This window comes from Aquila chrysaetos, chromosome 10 (genome assembly GCF_900496995.4).
Source record: "Aquila chrysaetos chrysaetos chromosome 10, bAquChr1.4, whole genome shotgun sequence".
Lineage (NCBI taxonomy): Eukaryota > Metazoa > Chordata > Aves > Accipitriformes > Accipitridae > Aquila > Aquila chrysaetos.
The window spans coordinates 17,554,611-17,580,902 of record NC_044013.1 but is presented as its reverse complement, the minus strand read 5'-3'; the positions used below and the strand labels follow the sequence as shown (position 1 = coordinate 17,580,902).

General features: G+C 36.4%; 1 protein-coding gene across 1 annotated transcript in view; it reads right to left on the bottom strand.

Moving 5' to 3' along the window:
- Window positions 1-26,292, bottom strand: part of SLC9A9 (solute carrier family 9 member A9) — a 222,127-nt gene that overhangs the window by 102,842 nt on the left and 92,993 nt on the right. Inside the window, exon 9 of the mRNA XM_030028894.2 lies at window positions 18,731-18,819. Coding sequence (XP_029884754.1) covers window positions 18,731-18,819 — 89 coding nt within the window. The remainder of the gene's footprint in view (window positions 1-18,730; window positions 18,820-26,292) is intronic.

Sequence of the window (26,292 nt, the reverse complement as noted above, 5' to 3'; positions counted from 1 at the left end):
TATGGACATCAATATCAGTTACTCATTTCAAACCAAACTACTTAAGATAACATTTGAAAGTATTATAAAATAAGCCTAAAATACATGATTATGGTAGGATTTCTTCTGTGAAAAAAACAAGCAAAGCCAAAATTCATTTGCCTTGAGGGGATGTTCTTGATTGCATTTGCAGCTGATTATGTAAAAACTAATAAAATAATTTTTCGTATTTATCCATATCTGGGAAAAAAATCAATGATTGCTGCCAAATAACTACAGAGGAAAGCAAAAGAGGTCTTTTCACTTCTGAAGTCACTTTTGGGCTCAGGAGACTATGCTAACAAATCCTGATGCAGAATTAGGGCCAAAGTTTGTCAGTCTGTCTACAGCCAGACATACATCACTATCCTGAATGTTACTATGGAGGTATTTTATTCATCCTCAATGGGCTTATGTATTTTTTTGTAACATGGTTGTACTTCTAAATATAAATATCCAATAACAGTCACTAATATCTAACAAAGGAAAAATGAGAGCTGTCAGAATCATTATTTAAAACAAATTTCAGAAGCAAAATGGCATAAAACCCAGTAGTATATGGCAAGATACTTCAGACCCCATGGCAGCACCATCAATTATCCCAAGCACACATTCCATAGCCCCCATTTTGTGATGCATTGCTGAACAGCATGAAAACAAACACAAGAAATATTTGCAAGTTATGAGGCTTAAATTACTTCAATTAAATTTAAATGAGAAAACCCAGTTGTCAAAAAACCTGAAATATGGGATCTTGTGACCCATTGAAATTATTATGATAAATCTTTGCATTTCCATTTTGGGAGCAAACATGATTCCACTTCTTTGTGGGAATGTCTTCTGACACATTTTTCTAATGCTTTAAACAATGTATCACGAGTGTCATGACAGGTTCTACATATATATATAAAATATATATTTGTGTATATATAAAAATCTTTTGAGGGAAGGGTACTGCTATGAGGAGCCACAACTTCATACTTTAGTTGTTCGGATGAGATAAAGGTGCTCCAGAGGTTTTAAAGCTGAATGATTTTTTCACTCTCCATTTACAAAATCTCATTCAAGACTTAAAGAAATGTAAAGCTACTATTGATGCATTTTAGAAACATAGTTTCTGAAACTAAAGTTTCTTTCTTGTATTTTCCAAACTTTTTGTTGACATACATTTTTGGAAGGAAAACAGATTTTGCTATATATTCTTTCTCAATAATCTTCAACAGTAAATAAAAAAAAAATTTAAAATATCAACTTCAGAACTAATTACTGTCATAAAAGAAGTAATATCTGAATGCCTTTGCCTGGAACATGACACTTGTAGATATAACATGAAACTTATCCACCCTCCTCCAGACTTCATTTTTATTCCTGTATTCAGCATAGTGTTTTATTCAATGCTTATTCAGCTTCTGTGTTTTGTTCAACAGTAATACAGAGCCCATGGAGATACTCCATTAAGGACTTAACCGTCAGCACTGTGCAGCATAAATCCCATCAGAACAAAAAAATTTATTCTAAAGAGATCTTACTGAAAACCATGTTAAGAAACAGCTTCCATAGAAGCATTTTCCCAAATTGTCATGCCTTTCACTCAAATGTTTCTGTCACCATTTTAAAGATGGGACATCAAGACCTTTCGATGAGAAGCAGAAGAATAGGAGGTTTTAATCTGGAATTTATAATTTCCTGGGACACCCAAGCAGTTCCAAGAGGATTTGCACCATACACATTAGCCTCTGAAAAACATCCTTCTTTGAGTGGCCATAAGCCAGGTCCATGCTATGGTCCATGGTCTGCTTAAATGCCACTCAAAAATATCCCTTATTTTGAATATATGTACTTGCAATTGGGATTACTTGCATGGGGGGGGAGGGGAGAAAAAAAAGTTAGGATTAGAATCCTACATACTGAGTCCTTGGAAGTATTTTGTCTATAACCATAAATTTCCTTCCCTTGCCTCCCACACAGACAACTGACCTCTTTCTACTCTAAATGAAATTGGCATTAAATTGCTCATATGCTGCCATTAGTTCCCCCAAGGCTACCAGAAAATTATACACATAGTAATAAGAGATTTTTTTCTGTATAAAACTAAAAAACCTCATTTGTAATGTGCCATTTCTACCTCTCCACAAAGTCTATAAATCTGCTTATAGCTTTAGAGTAAGAGTTGTAATAAATCACCAGTGTCAACACATTGCAGAGTAGAGTATTAATTACAAAAACACTGGTTCAGAACCAATCTGGGCACTTGGTTTAGGTGTTTAGCTCAGTGAGTTACTGAAACTGGTATTTGCTTTGCTTTGGTTATTTTCTCTGTAAAAAGTGGATATTACAAAAGATTTATATTAAAAAGTCTATTAAAGTTGGCATAATACTTAGGTATTTAAAAACTCATCATTCACCAAATATGCTTGGTGGTTCTATTGCTTTCAGCCATTGTAAGTACTAAGAGGGCTGTGCAAAAAATCAGTTTTAAGCTAGGACATTCTTCTGGAAAGTACCACTTGCAGTTCAGCTCTCACTGGCAGAGGAAGGATTCAATCCAGGTTATCTACACCTTGAGCCTTGCTGTTACCACTAAGTTTATCTTATACCGATGTTCTATTTTAACTCAAGTGAAAAATTTTATATGATATAAAAACTGTATTAGCTTTATCTTTTAAGTGAGATAATGGAAGCACTTTCTTTTTTTCTTCTCCTTCCTTCCCTCCACCCCCACAGTTAAGTTCAAGCCAATTAGAGAAACAAGCTATGCCAAAATGGGTTTTGCAACTTGATCCATTTTATAGAACTACTTAAATTTTCACTGAGTGTTAGAGAGATTATCTAGGTAAGTAATTAGTGCACCTGGAAGATGGGACACACACTAAGTTCCAATCTCAGCTGCAATAAAAATAGAATTCTTTAAAGAAGCATCAAAAGGAGATAATGAACATATTCTTTGCACAGTCCCCTTTGGTTGGGGAGATGGAAAATGTAAGATTTCTCAAATCCTAATATTTTAAACAGCATTTTTGATCTCAAGGGAATAAAGTTAGTATGAGAGTACTGGGTAAGAGCAGAATTACAAACAGCATTCTTTCATCTCGAGGGAATAATGTTAGTATGGAGGTATTGGGTAAAAGCTGAATTACATCCACAACTTCTTTCCACCAAAACTCAGTGAATTTTACTCACCAATGGCAGTATTACAATCTTTCACTTAATACCTGCTGAAGGAATATCATCCACTTCTTGCAGGTACCTGCAAGCCTTTTCCAGTTGCATTGATTTGGCTAGCAACATGGAGGAATGCTATCTGTCTAGGCGTTACATCTTACAGTGATATATTCTTGCGTGATATCAAAATAGGGAGAGTTTCAATAGTTCAACAGCAGCTAGGAAACTAGGATGTAAAATTGATTATACTTTTTAAGAGAGATTTGAAGGTGACAGAGCGCTATTAAAATCCCAAGCAGTCAATGTTAAATGATGGTTATAAAATTTGTTATATTTGAATAATGCTATCTAATTGGAACACAGCTATCAAAAATGTTCCATGAAGTCAAGGATATTGATAAATCAATAGTTGATGAAAATTGCTTTTCCCTAACTATTTTGAATTAAAAAGTGAGAATTCAGACTACCATAATTTTTCTGAGATTGTAGAAGCCTTTGTTACAGCCTAATTACTTTATTTAATCTTTCTCTTTTGATTAGAGGTTTCAAAATCAGAAAAAGGAGGTTTGAATTTGAACCTCTTGCCTGAAATCCTTTATACAGGTATAATGAATCTTCACAGCATAGCGATACAATGCTCATTTCTAGAATAACATGCATAGATGAAAGAATCAGCAAAAGTAACTCAAATTCATGACGGAATATAAACTTGTTTATGGCACTAATTTTGATATCCAAGCATATTTGACTGTAAACTTACAAACACACCAGCAGAGAGAGAGATTCTTACAAGATCTTTTATGTCCTGGGGCAAAATTCTGGCCTTTTTTATCAGTAGGCTTTGCTACTGAATTCAATGAATTTCACCCCAACAGATTTATGGAAGGCACACAATAACTTTCTATTTCCCTATAGAGCTGGGAGGTTTAAAAGATTCATAAGGCCTGAGGAAGAACTGGGAAAGTAAAAGGAAAAAGAAATAAGGAAAACAGCAGCACCAATGGAGAGGAAAGGCCAGCAATATTTTGCATTTATACAGTATGGATTATTATTTCTGGCATAATCTACACACCACCACCAAAGTTCAGCTTTGGGAGAAGCTGGATAAACTACTGGCTCAGAATACACTTCTGACTAGCAAGAATAAAGAAAAAATGTTGGTCCCATCATCAAGGCAAATCCTTTCTATTATTAAAAATGCCATATGTCGTGAATGGCTTTGCTGAACAAAAGAAGTTTAAACCAAAAATGTTGAAAATTAGGCAGCTAAATTAAAACTTTTTTTTGTTCTAAACTACTCGGAGCAATGAAAATCAGAGGGAGAATGACTTAAAAAGTAAAACAGTCAGAAATTCTAAAAAGGTTTGACCTCAGGTGTGAATGGAAGCTTAGTTTGGTTCGTATTAACAGTGAATCTATCAATGTCATTGATTACAGGATTCAAATTAATCCTTAGAAAGAACTTTGTTATTCGATTTTATCAATTAAATGACAATTAAGTGACTGTTCGAAATCTAAGACTCAATATACTGATTTCTTATATGTGTAAGACATGGAGAGCAGTAGAAACTTGTGGTAGTATAGCCGGATTCAGAGCCTTATGAGAATTTATATGTTGCCTTCAACAGACTTTGGATCTAGCTGTAGAAAAATTAATTATTCTGTCATTAGTCTTGCTAAGTTGCCTACGAAAGGGGGTTCCTGCAAACTTTGTTGTTGGTTTGTTTTTTTTTTTTTTTTCAAACGTGGATCAGTTTGTAAGAGAGGAAACCTTTTTAGATCACTATCTCCCTTTGCTGCAGCACAACCAACTTCTGCTATTATACATCAGGCATTACGTTGTACCTAAAAATAACCCAAGAATCACACCTTAATGGAAGGTATCGCCAAAACAGAGAGGACGATGCTGTTGCTCCTACAGCTTGTCATCTAAGCTATTATTTGGTTCACAAACTAGAAACAACCGTTTTCAAAGTGCTTATTTATCTTAAATTCCTGAACTGAGATGTTGCAGGCACAAAGGAAGGAGGAATCATCAGTGCTCTGTTGTATCAAGATAATGTGCTCAGGGATTACTGCAGTTAAAACTCTTTACGTTTACTTTAGCAGTACTGTATTATTCTGTATTAAGGAAGGATCCTGTTCAAGATGGGGCATAACAGAATGTAGCTGGAAAATTGTTTGAAAGGATGTAAGGAACTTTTGACTGGCCAGAAATTAATGGTGTTTAGGGATGAATTTGGAAATTTTGGGGAACGTTAATGGCTTCTCCATTTGCTGATAGAGGGATGATTATGGTAATGGAGAATGAAGAGGCTATGAACAGCCTGTGCTGTCTAGGATTAAGCCAGTATTCTTATAAAGCTGAAATCAGAGAATAAACTATGTGCAGAAGAAAAAGAATAAAAAAAAAGCTGAAAAATAATAATAACATCAATAAAACTGAAGTCTAAGTTTATGACCTATTCTGAACAACTTGAAAGAGACTTCCTTGGAAGGCATCATTCTGGGGCAGTAAATTGCCAGTCAGGTGGAAGCAGGGACATTATGCACTGACAGTTAAGAGCTATATGGAACAATGGTTAAAAAAATAAGCAAAAGAAAGAAACAATTTGTGGCTTTGCCAAAGCCAATTTCAGCTAACAAAGGAACTTAGATGCTTTAAAACATGAATGTTCTCCTTCTGGTCAAAGAAAAATAGTAATGTTATCAATGTAATCTGGTTGTCTTTAAAATTGCAATGAACGAATACATCTTTTGTGTTTCTGCATTTATGTTAGAGGAACTGCTGCTGATTTTTCAAAAGTAAAACACAAAATCAATCTCATCTTCCTCTTTTCACCCCTCTCAAGTGTTTTTTTTCTGTGACTTGTCATCACAGTACTAACTTCAAGTGATCAATTCAATTTCTAAGGAGGACAAAGGCAATTTATTCTGTTTCAATTTGCTGAGAGGAAATATTCCCTAATATTAATTCTTGAAGTGAGTTCATAAAAACAATTTCCCTCCTTGCCAGGTTTTGGGTGTTGGAAACAAATTCAGTTAGACTTTGACATATTAGGAACTAGTAACCAATATGAGGGCCTTTAACCTATCAGGAAGAAAATAAAAAGGATTCTTATGAAGTCTGTGGTGTCTTTTCTTCATTCTTTCCAGCAAGAATCAAGACTGCAAAAAATTATCTGATGCTCATGAATATAAGTCTTCCATTTCACTGCAAATCCAACATACTACAAGACAAATGCTTGCTCTCTTTGCACGTGTTCTATAGAAATTATATTGCAGCTTCTATTTACCCATATGGATGCTTCCCTTTACAGTCTGTAAAACTACTTCTGTGGAAAAATGCTGTAGAACTGTAAATCAGGAAAGCCTCTATTTTACTTTAATTCAGAAAACAGTAGCAGGATTTGCATGTGTTTTTCTGATGACATGCTGGTTTGTTTTTATTCAGTGCCTAATCTAAGATAAAAGAGTGTCTACTAAATAACCTTCTGTGCGACAGTTATTTGTTCAGGGTTTTCCCCTTATATACTGTTTTGTTATGTCTGTTTATAGAGGCTGGAGGGGAATGGACACAAAACCTTAACTCTTTCTAACTTAGGGAGAGCATCCTCTCTCTGAGAACTGTTCTTGTTCTAAGTGGTGTTGTATAGCATGAGATCCTGATGACATTAAGCTCCATTTATTATTCTTAAAGACCTATTACTGATGAGCCAACTTCTAACTACATTACCTTCGCAGAATTTTACCCTATAGTTATATTTGGCAGTATTATTTGCAATTACTCTGCAGATTCTAGTACCAGTTTCTGAAGCAGGATACTGGATTAGTAGGTCCACTGATCTGCTCTTATATGTTTACGATGGGAATCTGGGGAATTCTTCCATTTCATTTCTACAATCATCTTTAAACAGCTTCCCTGCCTCTTGATGTAGGCTACTATTCAAGAATTGATGATTCATTTGGACAAAAAGATCGAGAAGTGTGTATAACAACTATGTTTTTGTGTGTCATGTTTTTTTCTTAAGTATTACAGTACATTACTTTTCTCATCTAACAGTCCTCTACAGTTAAAGATATAATCTCTAGTGCAGACTGTATGGAGATGAGATAAATAAGACACAGAATGTGAGGGGGATTTGCTTGAACATTAAGTGTGAAAGGTCCAGTTTCTTAAATACAGAAAATGTCAGATACTTGCTGGTGGCATACTTTTTGAAAACAGTACAAAGGACCATCTTGTGGATAAAGCACAAGAAAGCTGTCATCAAATACAAGTTAGCTTTGAAGTGGCTGCAACCTTGGTACTTCCACTGTGAGTAAATAATTGCCTGTGGTGAAGGGCTACGTAACACCCTGCACTTGTATCTGTGAAATACATCCAAAAATTGCAGATAAAGGATAATTGGAGAAAATTAACTTAGAGGAAGTTATCAGTGCTGTTTATATGTGCCTTTTATATAGCACAGAGTGTACATGTGCACATATATCTATGTGTCTGCATACGCTAATAACATGTAAAGGCCAATGGAGATGAATATGTAGTATTAAGCACAAACAGGGCAAAGGTTAATAATGTCAAAACTACAAAAGCTACAGCAGTTGGATGTTGTTAGGGTGCAAAGATTGAAAAGTGAAATCTCACCCTCAAAGTAAGTGTGCACAAACCTGAAGTGAGCCCGTGGCTATTTGAATTTAAATGATAGTTTCATGATTAATTTCAATGGGGCAGGTTTGCATCTGGCTATAATGTGAGTCTGGCCGAAACCAATAGAATAGAAGCTGTTGGAGAAAGTATTGTAAAGATTTCCAGTGTTTTCAGGTCTAATAAATTGGTAGTGGTCTCCTTGGTGATGTTTTACTAATCCCACAACTGATATCAGTCAGGAAAAAAAAAAAAAAAAGAAAAAAAAAAGAGATGCACGGTAAAACAAGCAGAAATTAAAAATCCTAAACTAAGATACACCTTCAACTGTACTTAAATCTGAGAGCTCAGGATGCTTTTTATTTTACATAAAATTAAGTACTTGTAGTGAAAAGATACAACTAGTCTTTCTTTAATGTACCTTAAAAATAACTCCTGATAAGAATCTGTAGGAAAGCAGAAGGTGGGTGGACTAGGGAAGTATCATCTGGCACCCCATACAGAGAGATGTTTTTTCAAGTAAAGTATTAGTCACTACATGACTGTGTGCGTCTGAGGATGCTGAATGCCTGTTTGGAACTCTCAAACACTGGGAACTCTTCTCAAGTTCACTGGAGGCAAAGGGTGGTCAACGCCCCCCTAAATTAGTGTGGCTGAAGCAGAATTAAAAGTCAGAAGTTTGAAACAGATGCTCAAACTTGCATGCTATTTTCATTATTTTAGGTGAATGAAAGTAGATAGGTACCAAAACATGTGGAAAGACAGGGTGCTTATTTGAATCATAGTCATGATTTAGATTTGAAAGATTTTGATAAAGGGCTTTTTAGGCCTTAGTTGTTTCCACAGACAGCACCATGAGAGAGAGATGGCTATAGTCAGCTGTTTAGTATTTCTTGCACTGTGCTACCATTTTGTACAAATGTCTTTTTTGAAAGTAGAAAATCCATTAATCATGTAAGGGAAACACAGCTGTGCAGTCACTAAAAAGATGGGATGCTGGCAAGTGCTTTAGACTATTATAGTGCCTTATTTACATGTATTTACTTTGTTCTTGCAGCTTATTGTGCGAGAATTTTAGTTTTAGCTATATACTTCTAAAAAGTTTTGACCAAGGCTTTTGTGCAGTTTTTTAGCTGATCTGGAATTTTGCAGATTATATCCCTAGAAAGAGAATTGCAAGGGATCAGCAGTCATGCAAGAATCATATAAGTTAAAAAGGAGGGATATATAAAACATATTTCAGATTGCAAGAATGGATCTTTGTCAATAGCAGTTTGGTAATGTCAGATATCACACAGCAGCTCAGATTCCTTATGGCCTCCCATTGCCCCAAGATGCCCTGGGCAGGGTAAAAGCATTGCCGTTTGCAGGGGAAGCAGAGGCCTCAAAACATCAGTAAATCTGCTAGCTCCCAAACCACACAGACTGCTTTGTGACAAAACGCTTGATGCTCTATAAAGATCACAATTTAACCTATCTAACCATGCAAGAAATAGCTAGATTTCTTCACCAAACACAATGCGTCCTCATGGTAAGAGCAATAATGAACACATTGACACATAGGCAAGTGTAAGGCAACACAGGGTTATAACAAAGGAACCTATTAACAATACCTTCAACATTAAAAACTATGTAAACCTATGTGCTTAAAAATTTTACTGCATTCCAATTTAGCAGTATAATGTACTATGCATAGAAATACAAAACAGATGATGTTTTCCAGAGCTTCATTCCATAATTGGAGAATTTATTAATAAATCCTGTACTAAAATCACCTAAGACAATAATGTGAAGTGTCAGTGTTTCAGACAAAGACAAAGTTAGATAAAATTATTACGCTTAGGACATAAGTATATTCTAAGAAAGAATCTGAGTGTTTTTACTTATATTATCATTATATTCGGAACCTCTTCATTTATAGCATAAGCCAAATCTCATTAAAGTCAAGGGGCTTTGGTTCATGATATGAAACTCTATTGAATTAGATTACCTGTACGAAAAATGAAGAAAGGCTTAAATGAAGAATCCTACTTTTATTTTTTATCTCTGTCACAAATTCTCAGATGAGAGAGTTGTGACTGACTAGAGGTTTAAGGGAATGTTGTAATTGTCAACTTTTACAAAATGTGAAGTTGAATAAGATATAATTTAAACTAAAGGTAATCATATATACTCTAAGTATGTGATGTTAAACTGTACTCTGCTGTTTCAGCACTACAGGTTGATGATGCAAGAATATGTTCATAGCCCAGGATTAGATTGATTTTAGTTTGCCTTTTATCCCTATGCATTCCACAGTTGCAATGATGAAGAAGGTGGCAATGATTAGGAGGGCACTTGATCTGACAGCCTACATACTTAGATGGAATTCTCTTCCTAAAACTAGATGTGCTTTACAGAGGTGGGGTACAAGGCTGGATATTTGCATGGACATAGACTTAAAAACTAGAGATAAGTGCTAGTTACCCACAGTAAGCAGAAACAATTCAGAGGTCGCTCTTCAAACCTCTTGTGAGAAGATTGGGAGAGACACAATAACATGATCTGCATAGTTATATAAACTAGCTTTTTGATTCTGCAGTAGCTTACATAGCCCCTTACAGTTTGACTCCACTGCACAGATGAAGACATATGAGAGTCTCATTTGTGATTCAGGGCACCTTTCAAAGAAACTACAGCATGTGTCTTAGTTTGGAATTTCATTACATATTTCTCCATATGTCAATGGGATTTTGGCCTATAGGTTTTAATTCCAATTGGTATATGTTAGCTAACTGCTGGCATCTGCTACTCTGCCGTAAAGAGTAAACTATAACCTTAACAATCAAAGAACTTTATTAATATTTAAAGAAAATGTTTAATGTTTAAACAGATTGTAAAAACTTTAATGAAGCATTTGGAAACTAGTTTGCATGTGGCATTATGCTCCTTAGCCTACCAGCATCAAAAATGACAGCATTTTTCAAGAAGATGAGCTTCTCTGTAGAAATACTGCTTTCACTACAGTTCTGGGTTTCTTCAGGGTATGAATTATATTTAAGTATGTGTATTTTCCAGTTCCTGTGCTTAAGCAAAATGAAGGAAAGTTGTTTTCCTTTGTTTTTTAAGAGTCCTCCTTTGCATAGGTCCAAACTACTATTTTTATTCATAGGGGGTGCGCGTGTAAGATACTAGAATATGGTATTCCTTACAAAATGCTGATGACAAAGGGACACATGCTTGATGAGAACTAGCGAGGCCAGAGTAAATCTGCACATTCTCAGTTAAGGAATCACTAAAGCAGGTATGCAAAAAGAGAGGAAAAATGGAGATTAAAGAATGGAGTATATAACTGAATATTCTAACATGATTTCTGTATGTGGACACCCAATATTTTCTGTATTATAGATATGATAGCAGCTAATTTATGATTTATATCATAAATTATGCAGCTAATTACTGATATACCATAGTTATAAAGTCTACTGTTATCAGTTTACTTGTAGCAATGTTTCCTAGCTGTTTACGATCCATCATGTAGCTCACAGCTAAAAGAGATGAAACAATTACAGCATTTCCACATAAATTTAAGGGAAGCCACACGTAAAGGGACTGCGGATTAACATTCTTTTAGCGTGGCTAAGTGATCAGGAACATCAGTCAGATAACGAGGGATTTTGTTAAGAAATTCAGATTGAAAGACATGGTAGCATAATTCCTTTTGCAGGAATCAAGATTTTCTTGTGTTGTTATGATTCTTCTTGTTAAACCCATAGAGTAAGCAGCTTTAGCTTTCTTTATAGCATTATACTATTCTACAGGGTTCCATAAGATCTTATGGTACATCTGGTCAAACAATGCATCTGGCACGTTTCCAATCTTCAGCTCTTTCTGCTAAACACAGAAAATAGCTGTGTGGAGAACTGGAATTCGTTGTACACTTCCTGTCAATTGCAATCCGTTTTAAAGGTAATAATTATTACAAGCACTATGCATGTGGTACATATTCAATTAGAGATAAGAAGGCAATTTATAAACGCGGGCAGCCTGTTTGTAACAGACCCAGTGGCTCTGTAGAGATGCATTGAGTTAGCAAGCTATGACGGTCCAGCTCAGGAAGACATGGCTTAGCCAGCATGCCTGTGACGCAGCTAGAGCTCCGGAGGCAGAACTGGAAGTTACGAGGGAAAGCACAGGACAAGCATGAGGGGTTGCATCTCTTCAGGGTACTTAGGCTAGAGCTGTAACGATAGCTAATATCTGGAGACACGTGAGCTTTTGGACTTTTAGAAGGGTCTAAGACTGTGACTTCTGTTGTTTTCAGTATAAGTTAGGTGTCTCAAAGTTAGCAGAAATTTCTACTTACAATTTCAGGTATCTATTCCTAAAAGCCATATGCTAAATGCAGCATAAGCCATTCTTCTTTTTTTAACTTGTGCTTATAACCTTTTTATGTCTGTATCATTTTCTTCTCTCAGAAAGTAAAAGAACAGGGACATTTCTGTGTCCTCCCTGATCATTTTGAACAGCTACCAAATGAAGGTTTTGCTATAGGCCTTGTCTCTCAAAAAAAAAAAAACCCAAACAAAAACCAAACCTGGGTAAAATACAAAAAAACAAGAGCAAGGTTTTTCCAATGTAGCTAACTTTCAGACTGTTTAAGCAAAACTGGCTAAAACAAGGACAAAAGTATACTAATACTATTCCAATACAAATAAATCTTCCCAAATGCTACGTTTTCTTATTCTTGTTATCAGAAATAGCTGCTTCTTCAGACTTTTCTACTGACCACTGTAATTTGGTCACTTGGACTTTTTCCTGAGCAGCACTGCCTGAAGCCCCAGTATTTATTGCTTTTGAGTCTGAACTTGCAGGAGTTCAAGGAGGTTGGAAATTAGGGTTTTTTCGTTCAGCTGCAGAAAGGGAGCCATGACACAGAAGGAGATAGTGCCAATCAGAGCTAACTTTTATGCTCAGTCTCCACTTAAATGGAGGAAAATACTTCATGCATGCAACCTGTTTAATGCTAACTAGGAATTTGGACTTTATTGGATCCTTCAGGCAAGGACCTCCTGTACACTTTTTGAAGAATGCCAGACCCGAGTGCCATGTATTAGGTTAAAAAGAATTTCCAGTTTATCCTCAGACAGAGCATTAGCCATCAAATACATTATCTTATATCAGACAGCCAATGGTGCTATATACCTCAGAAGATAATGAAAAAACATTCTAGTATGAAATTTTCCTGCAGGCACTGTGATTGTAGTGTGCTGGAAGAACAGATTCCTCCCGCACAGCACATATGCAAAGACTGATTAGAATCTGGTACTGGTGGTAATCTTGTTGGAAAGATAACTGCCTTTTCTCTCAGTCTTTCTCTCTGCCAGTCATTTATGTGGAAACATCTGACCTCTTGCAGTGCCTTAAAGGTCATTTTTTCCTAAGTTGAGGTCCTGAACAAATGACAACAACAGCTGCCAATTAGGCTGCTCATTTAAAAAGGATGAGTTACCTTTTGTGGTGGTTGCTGCTTTGCTAATTATCGAGGATATTTTGCTGTAAGTAGGGTATTCCTCAGTCTAGAAATACTCTCCAATTTTTTAAAAGTCAAGAGACTGAATTGTAAGAGCCATTATATCCTGACATTTGTGTGGCCTTTTCTTCCTAAAAGTGTAAACTAATTATTTATAAACAATCCAATGTCTGATAACAGAAAATAGTAGGCCAGAGATAAATTAATATAGGCTGTGTGCTTTAGAAGTAAGTACAGCTCTAATTGTTTGGTCTCTTAAACACTCATACAAATAGCAGGACCAAAGCCACAGGGCGCACACACGTCCTGTGTGACTGTGGAGGGTTTAAGATAAGGGCACTAGACCATTTCATTTTGTGCTCTTGCTCCCTATGACTTTAGAGGGCTGCTTCTCCCAAATACAATATGGGTGCTAGGTATCTGGAGTGGGACCCCACGCAAACAGCAGATTGATGCAGTTTTGGCAGTAGTAGTACACAGCCATCTCTACTCAGCCACTCCCCTTCTCTCACAGAAAGATAAAAACAGTAGCTGCAGTTCCTAGCATGTGCTTTTAACAACAAACTCAGGAGAAATCATTCTGCTACTGAAGCAGAATTTGCAGTGCATTATTTTCTTACAAAAAGATAGCTGACGGCAGAATCCTATGAGGTAGTCATTGTATCACGTATCTAGAGAAAGAAGATTTGTTGCTTCAATTCTGAGTGTAGGTCTGCTTGTAACTTGTTCATGAGATGTTTAGGCCAGCAGAAAAGCAACAGAATGACTAGATCACAGCGATGGTGCTTCATTTGGGTATAGTGAGACAAAAACTGACTTCAGCCACCTCTTTGCCTTTAGTCCTGCAATGCTCTTTTTACTAAACATTGTCTGATGCTGTTCAGGAACCACTGCTTTGATTCACTGATTATTATTTTTTTTTCCCCTGCTTTCAGTAGATTTGGACATCTCCATTGCCATACTTTTTAAGTTATACTCTCCTGTTCCTATTTGCTTCAGAAGTGAGTCTATAATTATGGATGGAACAGCATCAAGTCTAAAGTCCATACTGAGGCTATTTGATGACATATCAGGGTCAAGAGACCATGACGATTTGTTTTACAGTTTTTAAGGAATTAAATAAATGTTTCATGACTGTTTTGTCAGCCTGTTTCAATTAATATGATTAATTAGCATTAAATTAATATGCTTATAAACATGACCCTTTTACACCAAACTGTCTTTGGAATACAGCTCCATTTATGATCCAGCAATCAGCTGATTGATTCCTAGCCTGTTTCTTTGTTGGAAAATGTATAGCTATATCATAAATGAGCTAAGAAAGTTTTGAAAACTTAATGTATTTTCAAGGGATTTCCAGGAAATATTAGCTGCTCCTCTGAAAAATGATGACTTTTAATAATCAGAGATAATCATGTCTGCTTTATAGTGTGGAGATTAATATTTGAAGCAATCAGTACTATGTCCATCAGTGAGCAAAGACCAGTCTGAACTTTCAGTCCTTCAGTGTAAGTTAATTAGCTCAAGTAGTCCTAGTAAGACTACATGCTTTGGTAAAGTTACTCAGAAGTTATGCAGTACTGAGTTCTCTTGTTTTACCTTCGCCCTCTCCTCAAGCTAATGTAAAACCTTGGACGCAAAGGGCCGCTGAAATCTTAATGCCGCATCTTGTGCATACTGCATGCCCAGTGCAGCTGAACAATCAGGCCAGAAGCTTTTGTCTATAAGGCAGGTATTCCCTAATGGGTTTGTTATTGGGATCAGCAAAAAACTGAGTAACTGTTTAACTGGTAATGTGGTTAGAAAGGCTATTACACCTCATTTGAGAAAGCAACCTTTACAAGCTCATTAGACACAACTATTTCAGAGATGACTATGTAAACAAGGGTCAGACAGGTGGAATGGAGACAGGCAGGGCAGTGTGCGGCATACCCCCCTGCTGGACATGCTTTCCTGTGCCTTCTAGTAATTCCCTGGCTCTACTTCCATAGGAGATGCATTTCAGAATTCCCCTTCCAGAATTTTTAACTTGCTGGCAGTATTTTGTCTGAAAGCAGAATTCTCCATACCCTTGCACACTTAACCAAAGAGAGGTATTGCCCTGCTCCCTGGTTTCTTTGTTGTGGCTTTCGCTGGAGTTAAAGGAACATAACCAGAAAATGATATAACTCATAAGTATGATGGATAACATTTACAGCCATTAGAAAAAGTGAGAAGTCTCTTTTAACACTCCACCACTAGGAAACTGTGCTGGTCTTAGCTTGGCATTTGAGTGACACTGATAGAGGGCAGAGAGAAAAAAATAGTGATGAATGTTTTCTCTTCCTGCAGAAAACACAGTATTGTCCATGCATCCCTTTCTAGAGCTGACCTGTAGGGATTTACAGTCTGCCCACTTTGAACAAACCAGTAATTTCTATTTATCTAGCAACACACTGCCCAGCCACTGACTTACTGGCAACTGTTGTTTGCCTGCAGCATAAAGTGAAGTTTTACTGGCAGCAGTAAATAATTCTAGAGAAAGCTGCACAGAATCAAAAAGCTTTTGATCAGGTCCTAGCAGTTTCCTCTTCCCCTTCACTAAAGATATATTGGACAAATTAACCTTTAAATGTACGAAACTCAGGAGCACTCTGTTTGACCTAACCCTGTTGCCACAGATGGCAGTGTCAATTTTAATGTTAAAATCAGTATGACCACAGTCAGGTCAATGATGATGACTTAAAAATACTGCTATAAAACATCATTCATGTTAAAAACAAACAATAAGAACACAGAGAATGTTTATAAATGCTTAGTGAGAACTGCGATAATTGGATTGAATGAAACCTCTCTAAAGCCTGCATTTTCACTAAATCTGTTATATTACTTTTCTTATGACAGCGTTAAAATAATCTGTTGTTTGTGACAAGATTTGTGTTACTTCATACTTTCAGATTCTGTAAGTTTCAGGTGCTTGAAATCTAATATTTCTCTTTCATGGAATGTTAAACAGCGATTGACTGGATAATAAAGGATACATGAGGACTAATAATTACATGGCATCTTTTAACAGGCATTCTTAATAGAGGTTCTTAAATTCTCATTTAAGAGCTGTAGATAAGTTTTCATTTTATATCAGTATCTGAAAAAAATCATACTGGTCTTTTTCTTCCTTATCTATTTTTTTAAAGCAAATGATGAAGTATTATGAGAAATGCAGAACTCAGCATCATATCCAGAAATACCACCTCCATCACTGTGTACTGAATTTTACCATCAAGCTATGAAATTTTAACAGCCACTAAAAAATGTAAAGAAAATTATGCAAAGCAGCAGAGAAAAAGCATTTGTTTAAAAACAGCTAACACAATTTCACAATCTGATTTACAGTTTTAAATCTAATTTCCATGTTTTTTGTTAGCTTTAGCTTCAGCCTTAACTCACTGTTTTGTCAGTGTGCATTACAGTTCACCAGTCCTTATTGAAAGATCTGTCATATTGTAACAAAAGGGAGAGACTGCTTTGGAATAATTCTATAAATGAACTGAAAAGCCCTTGATTTTGGCCAGTAATGAGTAATAAAAATGACTTAGATTGGGAGCGAAGCTGTCTGTCTGAGCAACAATTTTCATTTAAAATGCACTGAAGTCATATATGATTATGAGATTGCCAAGTGTGTGGCTTAGTAAATTGGCTTGAAGAGAATTCTTGGGGGGAGAGAAAGAAGGAGGCAGTGCAGGTCTTGCTGAAACAGCTGCATATGAAAGGGTAATCTTTGGATTAGAAAATAAATTAGAAGAATTCAAATGAATTTAACAACAATTTTTGAACCATATTGTAAGGGAGGCTGAGGATTAAGAGCTTAGGGGGGAAGAGAAAAACAGAATAGAAGGGGTACATAAACCTCATAGCTCTATAGAGAAACACATAATCCCTTTTCTGTGTGTTCAAGGGTAGATTCAGTTTATTTTCACTATTTTGTTTTGCACTGTTGAATGGGAGGGAATAGAAGAGTAAACATGAAGAAAACCAGTATGTGTTTAAACCAAATGTTAGTTAATTCTGTAGTTGAAAGGGTTTATATGTAATTAAAAATACCATGGACCTTCTTTTTCTCTTTTTCTCTCTGAGGCTATGCATCACCAAATCATGCAGATGAATCCCTGAAAAAGCCTTGTATTCAAATTGTAACAGTTATATGCAAGGGGAGTAATGGCATATGCAATTCAGTATTTCTGCAAAATAGAAACAATTCTATAGTAGATATAAATGTTATTCCCTTACAAAACAGTTATCAGAGAAAGGTTCTCTTCTCTGGTGGAATACTTTTCAAAAGCATCAGCCTCTGCTGGTATGAAGAAATGCAATTGAGAAGACTTATCCTGTTCAATAGCTAACACTTTATTCTGGAAATACTGACCAGAAACTTTTTTGTGATTTAAAAACTGAGAAAGTCTGACAGTTGAACTGATACTGTGGCCAGTATTTTTTCTATCAAACTGGTTTTGACAGAAAATCGGATTTTTGATTAAATTGACATGTGCAAGAAGCAATGGCATTTTCTATGTAAAATTTCCAATGCCGGTAACAGAGGAATTGCTGAAAAAAGGTACCCGCTTGCATCATAAAAATTATAGTCTCAGACCATATATTTCCATTTTGTTCTAGGAGATAGATTTTCTACAACCTCGGGTTCTTGGGACATATGAGTCAACATTAAAAGGGAAGAAAACTGCATTTAAATGACTTCTCACAGGATCTAGGTACTGGCAAGCTAGTCTAAAATTACTCCTTGTGCTGAAAAGCATTTTGAACATTGCAGTGCCATATATCTAGTACTGAGAACAGCCCCAAGTTTTAAAAAATAATTACAATTGCACTAGTCCCCTGTTCAAACGAAAAACAGATGACCAAATTTCTCATCTCTAAATTCTAAATAACACCATGGAAAAAATTTACTATCTTTCTAATTATGTCAGATTTTTAATGAGGCAGAAATGAATTGATGTCATTACTCAAGTCTGCGGGCCAGACTGCAGTTCATACAGTCCCTTTGCAAAAATCCACGTGGATCCAATCACTCAGACCACTTCTCTCTTATTTACCAGAGCTCTTCGATTTCCTTAGCTTTGTAGCATTTTTGTATGGAAGCAAGCGTAAACTGTTATCTCCTTACCCTTCATCTCCTTGACTGCCATTTCAGGTCTCTTGGGAAGAATAGATTCTTATATTTTTCGCTTATCCAGAGAATTGTTACTCTCTTCCTAGTGAAATCTCTAGTCTTTCCCCTAATGAAGACGTAAGCCTCTTCCTTTACATTAACGAAATCCTGTCCAGCTATATTCCAGTACCTCTGTCTATTCCTTACACCAGCTGAAGACAAAAAGACAGTTATTTCCATGCCCTACCTGTTTAGTTCTCATTTTGGAATCTGGTGACAGATTGTTGTAGGTATAATGGGCCTGTGTGACTCCACAGAAAAGGACTGCAACAATACCTGAAATTCAAAGAAAAAACAGTTAGCTGCTTCTATTTTCTTACTTAGGTTTGTGAAAAGGCTGCAGAAAAAAGGTAATTAGATGGTTAACAGCATGTTACAATGCTTTGTAAACAAACAAACTTTAAGATATATTTTATAAGAGCATCTTTCAAACAAACAAGAATTTTTTTTCTTTGCTAAAAATCATGAAGGTCTTGAATCTTCTACCTGGTCCATCACGCATTCGTAGCATTTCCACTGTTGTGTATTTGGCCAAAAACTGTAGAAATGTTGTTTGAATTAATACATGGTAACATCTGAACATAGTCTGACTGACAGGCAAGACTAGCATAATTGTAATATGAAGGACTTCAGATTATTTGAAAATTTTGGCAGAGACTGAATAGGAAAGGAAAAAAAATATTTTATAACATTTAAATGGTTTGAGAGCACTTGGTACTGAATGACTGTAACAGGGGAAAGTCATTTCAGTCTGTGCCTGATTGTTAGCTTTATCATAAGCAGTGTGTAACAACGTGCAAGGTGGACAACAAAACAAAAAAAGTTGATGCTCTGGTAGGTGCAAGCTGCATTGCCCAAAATGACTATGTCAATCACTGTAGCCATGTGGCACTAATTATACTTCCCAGCCTGTGGAAGGTCTTAAGGAGCAGAGCAGCAGGTTTATCAGGAACAATAATAATAAATTTGTATTATAGTGATATTTCTTTTTTTTTAATACTTCCTCCCTGGCCCTGGTCCTAACTCACTAGAATCATTGAGTAATGTCACTGTAATGCAGTATTATAATTAAAGTAGCTGATAAGATTGTAACTGTGCTTTCCTGTCAGCTCTAGACACAGATAAAGCAGAAGAAACCCGCACAGGGAGAAAATGGAAACCCCAAAATAAGTGTCCACTAGTAACTATATGTAAATGCTCATGGATTAAGAAAGCTCTGTGCTTTTCTTAAACTTGGGGCATGTCTTCATAGATAATTATTTACGCAACAGCTCAGGGCTTGTTCATGTCCATTCTGATCACCATTTCCCTGAACCCCCCTGCCCCGATTTCCTGAAGCATGTGGAACATGCAAGTTCTGCTCAGTTTCTAGATGCACAGCACATGAGCAACAACTGGTTTTGCACAAAGCCAGCCTGCAGCGTGATCACTGCATGCCTGTGATCTCTGGGGCTCACATATAGGCAGTCTTCTACCATCCACCCCACAGTGCTTTAGTTCTTGTGCCTTTCAGCCCTCCTCACTGCCTCTTGTCTAAGAGCTACAACATGCCCTAATTAGCATTTTAGTTCTGCTTCCTCATGGGCTGCTCTGCAAATTGCTAGGTAATTTTTAGCTCTCAGGCTGCTCACATGTACTGAAATAACACTGATGAATCCAAGGAAACATATTGAGGCAACAAAGGAAGCAAAAAGATATCTGTCCAGGTTTAGGCAACATCCATCCTTGCAGTGTGACTGTGCAGCAGATTTCTAGGCATTTATTGGGTTAAACTAGCATGAACTGAAACATATAAACCAGTTCTACTGGAAGCAAAGAGCATGAAGTAGAATTGTGAAAATAATCCCAGTCTGTGCCTTCACTCCTGGACTGGAAACAGGGTAAGGCTTCCTCCATGTTCTCCAGGATGGTGTCTCTCCTGAATTTACAAAGGCCAGCAAGAAGAGGCTCAGTAAGGGGGCAGAATCTACAGTGCTGCAGGCTTTAGCACAGCAAACCCAATATAAAACAATCTGCTACTTCAAAAGGATTAATAGAAGCAGCTAGGCTTCACACAGTCACAGGAAAAAATGGATGGTGATGTACTGAACTAGTGTCAGGTGAAAGTGCCAGTGCCTCCATAGGTTCGTTAACAGGCTTATCCAAACCTCTAAATGTTTGAATTTTAGCAGCAAGAGGGCCCTGGAGGTAGGTGAAATATCCTCCTCCCCTAAAGCACGGTATAGATACGGAACCATGGCAAAGTAAAAATTTAGACAATGCTGAAACTATTTCAGTTGGGGGAGTGTGTGTGTGTAGGGGGGAACAGTACATTGCCACATAACAGTTGAAATAATTATTACCTTACCATGTCTTTCTCAAGTTTCTGACTCTCTCTGGATTGCTAACCATGAAAATATTGTCCAGCAAGAACCAACTTTCTTTACTTGCAAGCCCCTCTTGTTTCTGGGAAGATCAGAGGCCTGGCATCAATATGCCTTTGATGGAAGAAAAAAGTATGGAGTAAAAAATTTTGAGATGAATTGGGCACATAGGATAACTGCCATCAGAAAGAAAATGAGAAAGCAAATCTTTTTTTTTCCCCCACAAACCACTGTGGACATTTTCTTTGCTTCTGGGTTCTCTTTATATTGTAAACTTACCTGTACTACTTCTACAGAACACAGTCTCTGTAGCCAAGAGAAATTCCACTGAGCTTTAACTGCTCTGTCTTTATTTTTTAATATTTATTTTCTTATGTCTGTTTTGATATTTATTTTTTCTAACTACACTAAGACTTTTCTTTACAGTAAATAATGTGGGGAGTAGTGAGATTATCACTGCCTAAATACATTCCATGAAGTTCATGTTTTTGTGAGGTCTAATTGTTCTCTTAAATGCGTCCAAGTCATTTTTCTCAGTAACTGTATTTGATTGTGCAGAACTGATCTGGGGAGTTTAAAAATTCTCAAGGCATTAATAATATGCAATGGGATGCTCAAACAATGAAATTTCAGTTAAAATATATAGCCAAGCAGTAACATTGCTAAGTATCACTAGCTGCAGGCTCAGTAACAGAAATGGAGATAAGAGTTTCTGCATCACTTCCTTCTACAAGAATCATCATCATGCCAAGTGTTGCATTTTTAAAATTGACTATTAAATTCAACTATGATTATAAAATTTTTTTTGACTGCTAAGAAACTGTTAATTATGGGAAGTGAGAGAACTGAGAGAGTGACATGAGGAATAAAATGGCCTAACTCTGATTTTACAATAGGAATAAATGATCTGAATCATGCAAGTGTAGAAACCAGACACCTCGTTTCCAGGGAAGACCGAGGGAATGCAGTGGAATATTTCAATTGCTACAATTGAAGACTTAATATGTACCCGCCATGCCTCTTGCAATGAATGGTTCATTAAAATGCTTGGAGAAAATTGTTTGCAATGCATTTCCATAAAAATGATTACTTAAGAGTAATGACCAATTACATGTTAATGCAACTACAAAGGAAAGAGAAGTACCTAAAGAGGCAAACACAGAACTTTTAGTTAGAAGGAAATAACAATCTGGATTTCTTTGTAGGACTATTAAAGCTAGATTTTGAAGTTACCTGGGTAGCAAAATACTGTAGGAACTGTGTATGGCACGTAAATTAGGTTGTTAAGTTTTTGTAGGGTTTCTTTCATGGAGAAACAGGTAAGACCAACTATGATAATACTGGAATTGTAAACAGAAAGTATTTATTGGATACAGGGAGGCAGATAAAGTGAGATGGTCCTTTTACCAGTCGTTAGTGCTCAGTGCTTTAATTTCAGGGTGTTGGGGACTGTTACCGAGGTACTGCCACAGGGACTCATCTCCCTTTTTCAGTGCTGTTACATTGTTTCATTTTTAAGTGGCAAATTTAGCAATTACTGAGATACTTAGTACTACAATTGCTAAAAAAAATGTTAACCTAAAGTAAACAGAGAACCTTTTGACTTGAAATGGGTGATCAGTTGTTAAGTGCAATACAGCTCCCTGTGTTTATTAATAAAGTTACTGATTTTTTTCCCTTAATATAAAGAATGAGAAACGTCACAGTAAAATGTTTATAGTCATTAGTAAACTTCCAGCTGTAGCTCAACCTCTTTGAAGAGGTTTTATAGAAATAAAATCCTACCATTTTATTTGATTTTTTTTTCTCCTTATATAACAGAGAAATAGCGATAGCTTGTTAGCTGTTAATACAATTAGAGAACTTATTCTTACATTAGTTTTGCTGAACACTTGTAGTTGAAATTGTTGTTAGGACAAAAGCTAGTAATATCAAAAGATACTATAGGATAAAGGAGTAACATATCTTTAAAAGTATTTTGCTGACAGTGTGAACATTAACATGACAGTGTGAGCATTAATTTGTAAGCATTGATCTAAAAATAATTCCTATATTGTCACTGAAGGAGAAATTTTTTTTTTTTTTGAGCATTTCACAAATGGGCAAAAGGAAACGTAACCTTGCTTTTCAATATCTGTTTCTAAGAGAAAAACTGGAAAAAAGTCTGTCTTCTGTCAGAGAAGGGCGGCATGCGCAGTGTGCTTTTAGTGCAAACCTGGAAGTGACTAGCCACAATTTAAACTTCAGAATTTGCTAATCTGAGAGAATAAAACTAACATTATGTCTCCAGCTGTCAGGTCTTTTAGTGGTGAAAAAAGACCCCAAACCTCTACCTTCTGGGGAAACAAGGGAGTGGATAAAATGTATAACTTCATTTGGAAAGATCTGTAGGTAAACTGACAGGTTTTCATCCCAACTTCGAAGCATTCCAGAGCTTCAGGGATGCCTCTCTAATGATGCACAACATACTGCAAATCCCACAGTAAAACAAGCAACGGGAACTGGTCTTTCATCAAAGGCAGTGAAATGTGTAGAAAAGAGAACAATGAGGACTGGGTAATAGAGAAATTATTTAAATCATTTAATGTTTACTTCGGAGTCATATTTATGTCTGAATATCTCCACAGCACCTACTGGGCACATCCCAGTTCAGACTGAGTGTATGAGCGGCAAGAAATGAGGCACTGTTTTCTGTATCAAATTGTTGCAGTAATAAGGCTATAAACCCAGTAGCAACCATATCCCTATTCAGTCCATTTTCACTGAGGGTACGAAGTGTGACTAATCATTTTCTTGATATTAAAGCCAAGATTTAAGGCTTCTTTCACCAGACCTGCACCAATGCAGAACCAAAGCTGGCACTTTGTTCATGAGCTTTCATCTCTGGAGTTGTCTGAGGTTGATTTTATGTTGAAGTGACAGAAAGCAACAAAAGACAGAGCTGAGGGAATTTTTTAGGCCCTCATCTGAGGACCAATCATTGGTATTGCACCTGGCTGCTTCAAGTGAGACCTGAGCTTCAGTGTTGTACTTTTGTAATCCCAGATGAATCGCCGAATTCAATTTAGATTGGAACTCCTGTGGTGAGACATAACAGGTTTTATTCTAGACATGCTAAGAGTGCTTACCCTGTTTATCCTGAGCCTATTCACTAGCAATAAGACTCCACTACCCTCATTTTATGCAACTGATCATTGATCTCAGCCTAATGCCATGCTAGAATATGTACTTTTCTCTAAAAACAATCACTTTTCTCTTTTTCCCTTACTGTCTTAAAAGGCTGTACCTACAACAGCACCTAAATTAGCCAGACCCAAGCACTGACTCAGGTGTGTGCATAGTCTGGTCAAGTGATGCTGTTGAAAGGGCAAATGGGATAACTGAAACTGCACAGTGTGTTGGATCTAGCTTATTTGTCACCAAAGCATGTCTAGAGCTTCCTCTAAAGTACAGGATCCACTTGACATCCCCCATCTTAGAATACCACATAAATCATCCAGAGCCATCTCTGAAGTCCTACAGGCAAGTAATGGATTAGTAAGCAAACTATTCCAATTGTCATCTGTCTCTGCACAGCAGTGCAAATGCCATCTTCTTATCTACTATGGGTCTGCTTTCCTAATTAGACCCAAATTTCATCCTTTCCTCCTAGGAGTGGCAGAACTACAGCTTAAGAGAGTTGAGGTCGTGTTCCTTTTGACCTAGAAGCTAAGCTATCCCTTCTCCCTCCTTACTGGGAGGAAACTGCTTACTTCTCTGTATGACACAACATGGCCCATTACTTATGAATAAAGGAAAGAAAATCACAAAGTTTAGAATTTAAAGCCCAGAATAACCTCCTTTCATAGAATAATGTCAGCTCAGTGAACTGAAGCCAGTCAGGTACCAACCCGCATTGTGCTCACAGTGCTCAGAACTGCAGACAGAAATGTTTTGGTAGATCCCTTGTGAGAGTGATACAAGAAGAACTGGTCACAGTATTTTAAAAAAGCAATGAGGTAGATGATGGATCCAAGACAAATTACAGCAAATAGATAGGAACAGTGAGCAGCTATGAGAATAAATGCACTTTGCCAGCAATACTAAAGCAAATGGAAGTTGGTGATGTCTGTTCTTGCTATGTCCTAAATACAAAGGTAGCAAAAAACTGCCCGAGTGACAGACCAGATCTTTGGACTTGTCCTGAGTCCATCAGTCATAATAAGCTGCTTATTTATTTTTTGAGGAAAAGCTTTCTCACTAGCTCTCCTGTGAGCTCCTGAATAAGAAGGCAGGTGTCAGACATATCACCAAATGTTCAGACAAGAATTGCTGAGGGTAAGGAAGCAGCAGTAATTTATTATCACAAGCTATTTCCTTTATAATGATCAGAAAACAATACATTTGGGCTGGGGTCTGAAAAGCAGGAAAGGAACAAAGATGATCCCCTCCAACATTTTTTCCTTCAAGATCTATTGTCTTTCTTAGCTTCATAGCACATGTCTTTGGCATGTAAAAATCACAGGTGGTTGGCTGTAATTTTGATGCTTTTCCACTGATAAATTCTATATGACTTTGAAGTATGCGTTAATTGAATACATACATGCAAATAAATTCACATACATATATTTGAGTGCATTTTTGCAGGTATATTAATCTCTTTTTATCTGAATATCTACTTAGTTCAAATAGCTGTAGATGGAGAGGGTTTAACTGAGGTGAACACTAAATGACCATATACATCATGGAATCTTTCACAGACTAATGCCTAAGTGATCATTTAAAAATTAGCAAATTTTGTTAATTATAAAGCAAGAGAACAAGCAATTAATAAATGTAAGGTGTACTTTCCTCATTTATTTTGACAAGTGTTTAAATTATTTATGATTTTTTTTTCATAGCCTACTAGTAAATACTCTGTAATGAAGTTTGAAAATGAAAGCAACTATATCAACACTGACCTTACTATACACTCTGTTATTACAACTTTGCTCAGCAGTCAGGAATGATATACTTCAGGGCAAATCAGAAAGTGCACAAATTAGATTCTACTGTATATGAATCAATTTATCATGCATATGTCACAGCTTGATGATATAGCTATAAAATTAATAACCTTAACATTAATTTATAATTTACAGTTATCAGTATAACAATAATTGTGTAGTTGTCCCAGATTTTTATTTTGATTTGCTGGTTTGATCAAATCCGTTCTTCAACCAGGGTCAGGCCCATATATTGTGTGTTATGTATCATGGGATATCTTGAGGTAGAGGAATAAAATATTTTACAAAATGTTGACCCGTACCACTCTCCATTTACATTTCATTTAAAAAAATCTGCAAGCTGAACAAGTGAGCTCTACCACCTACTATACCTACACAAAAACATTATAGCCCGTTAGTTA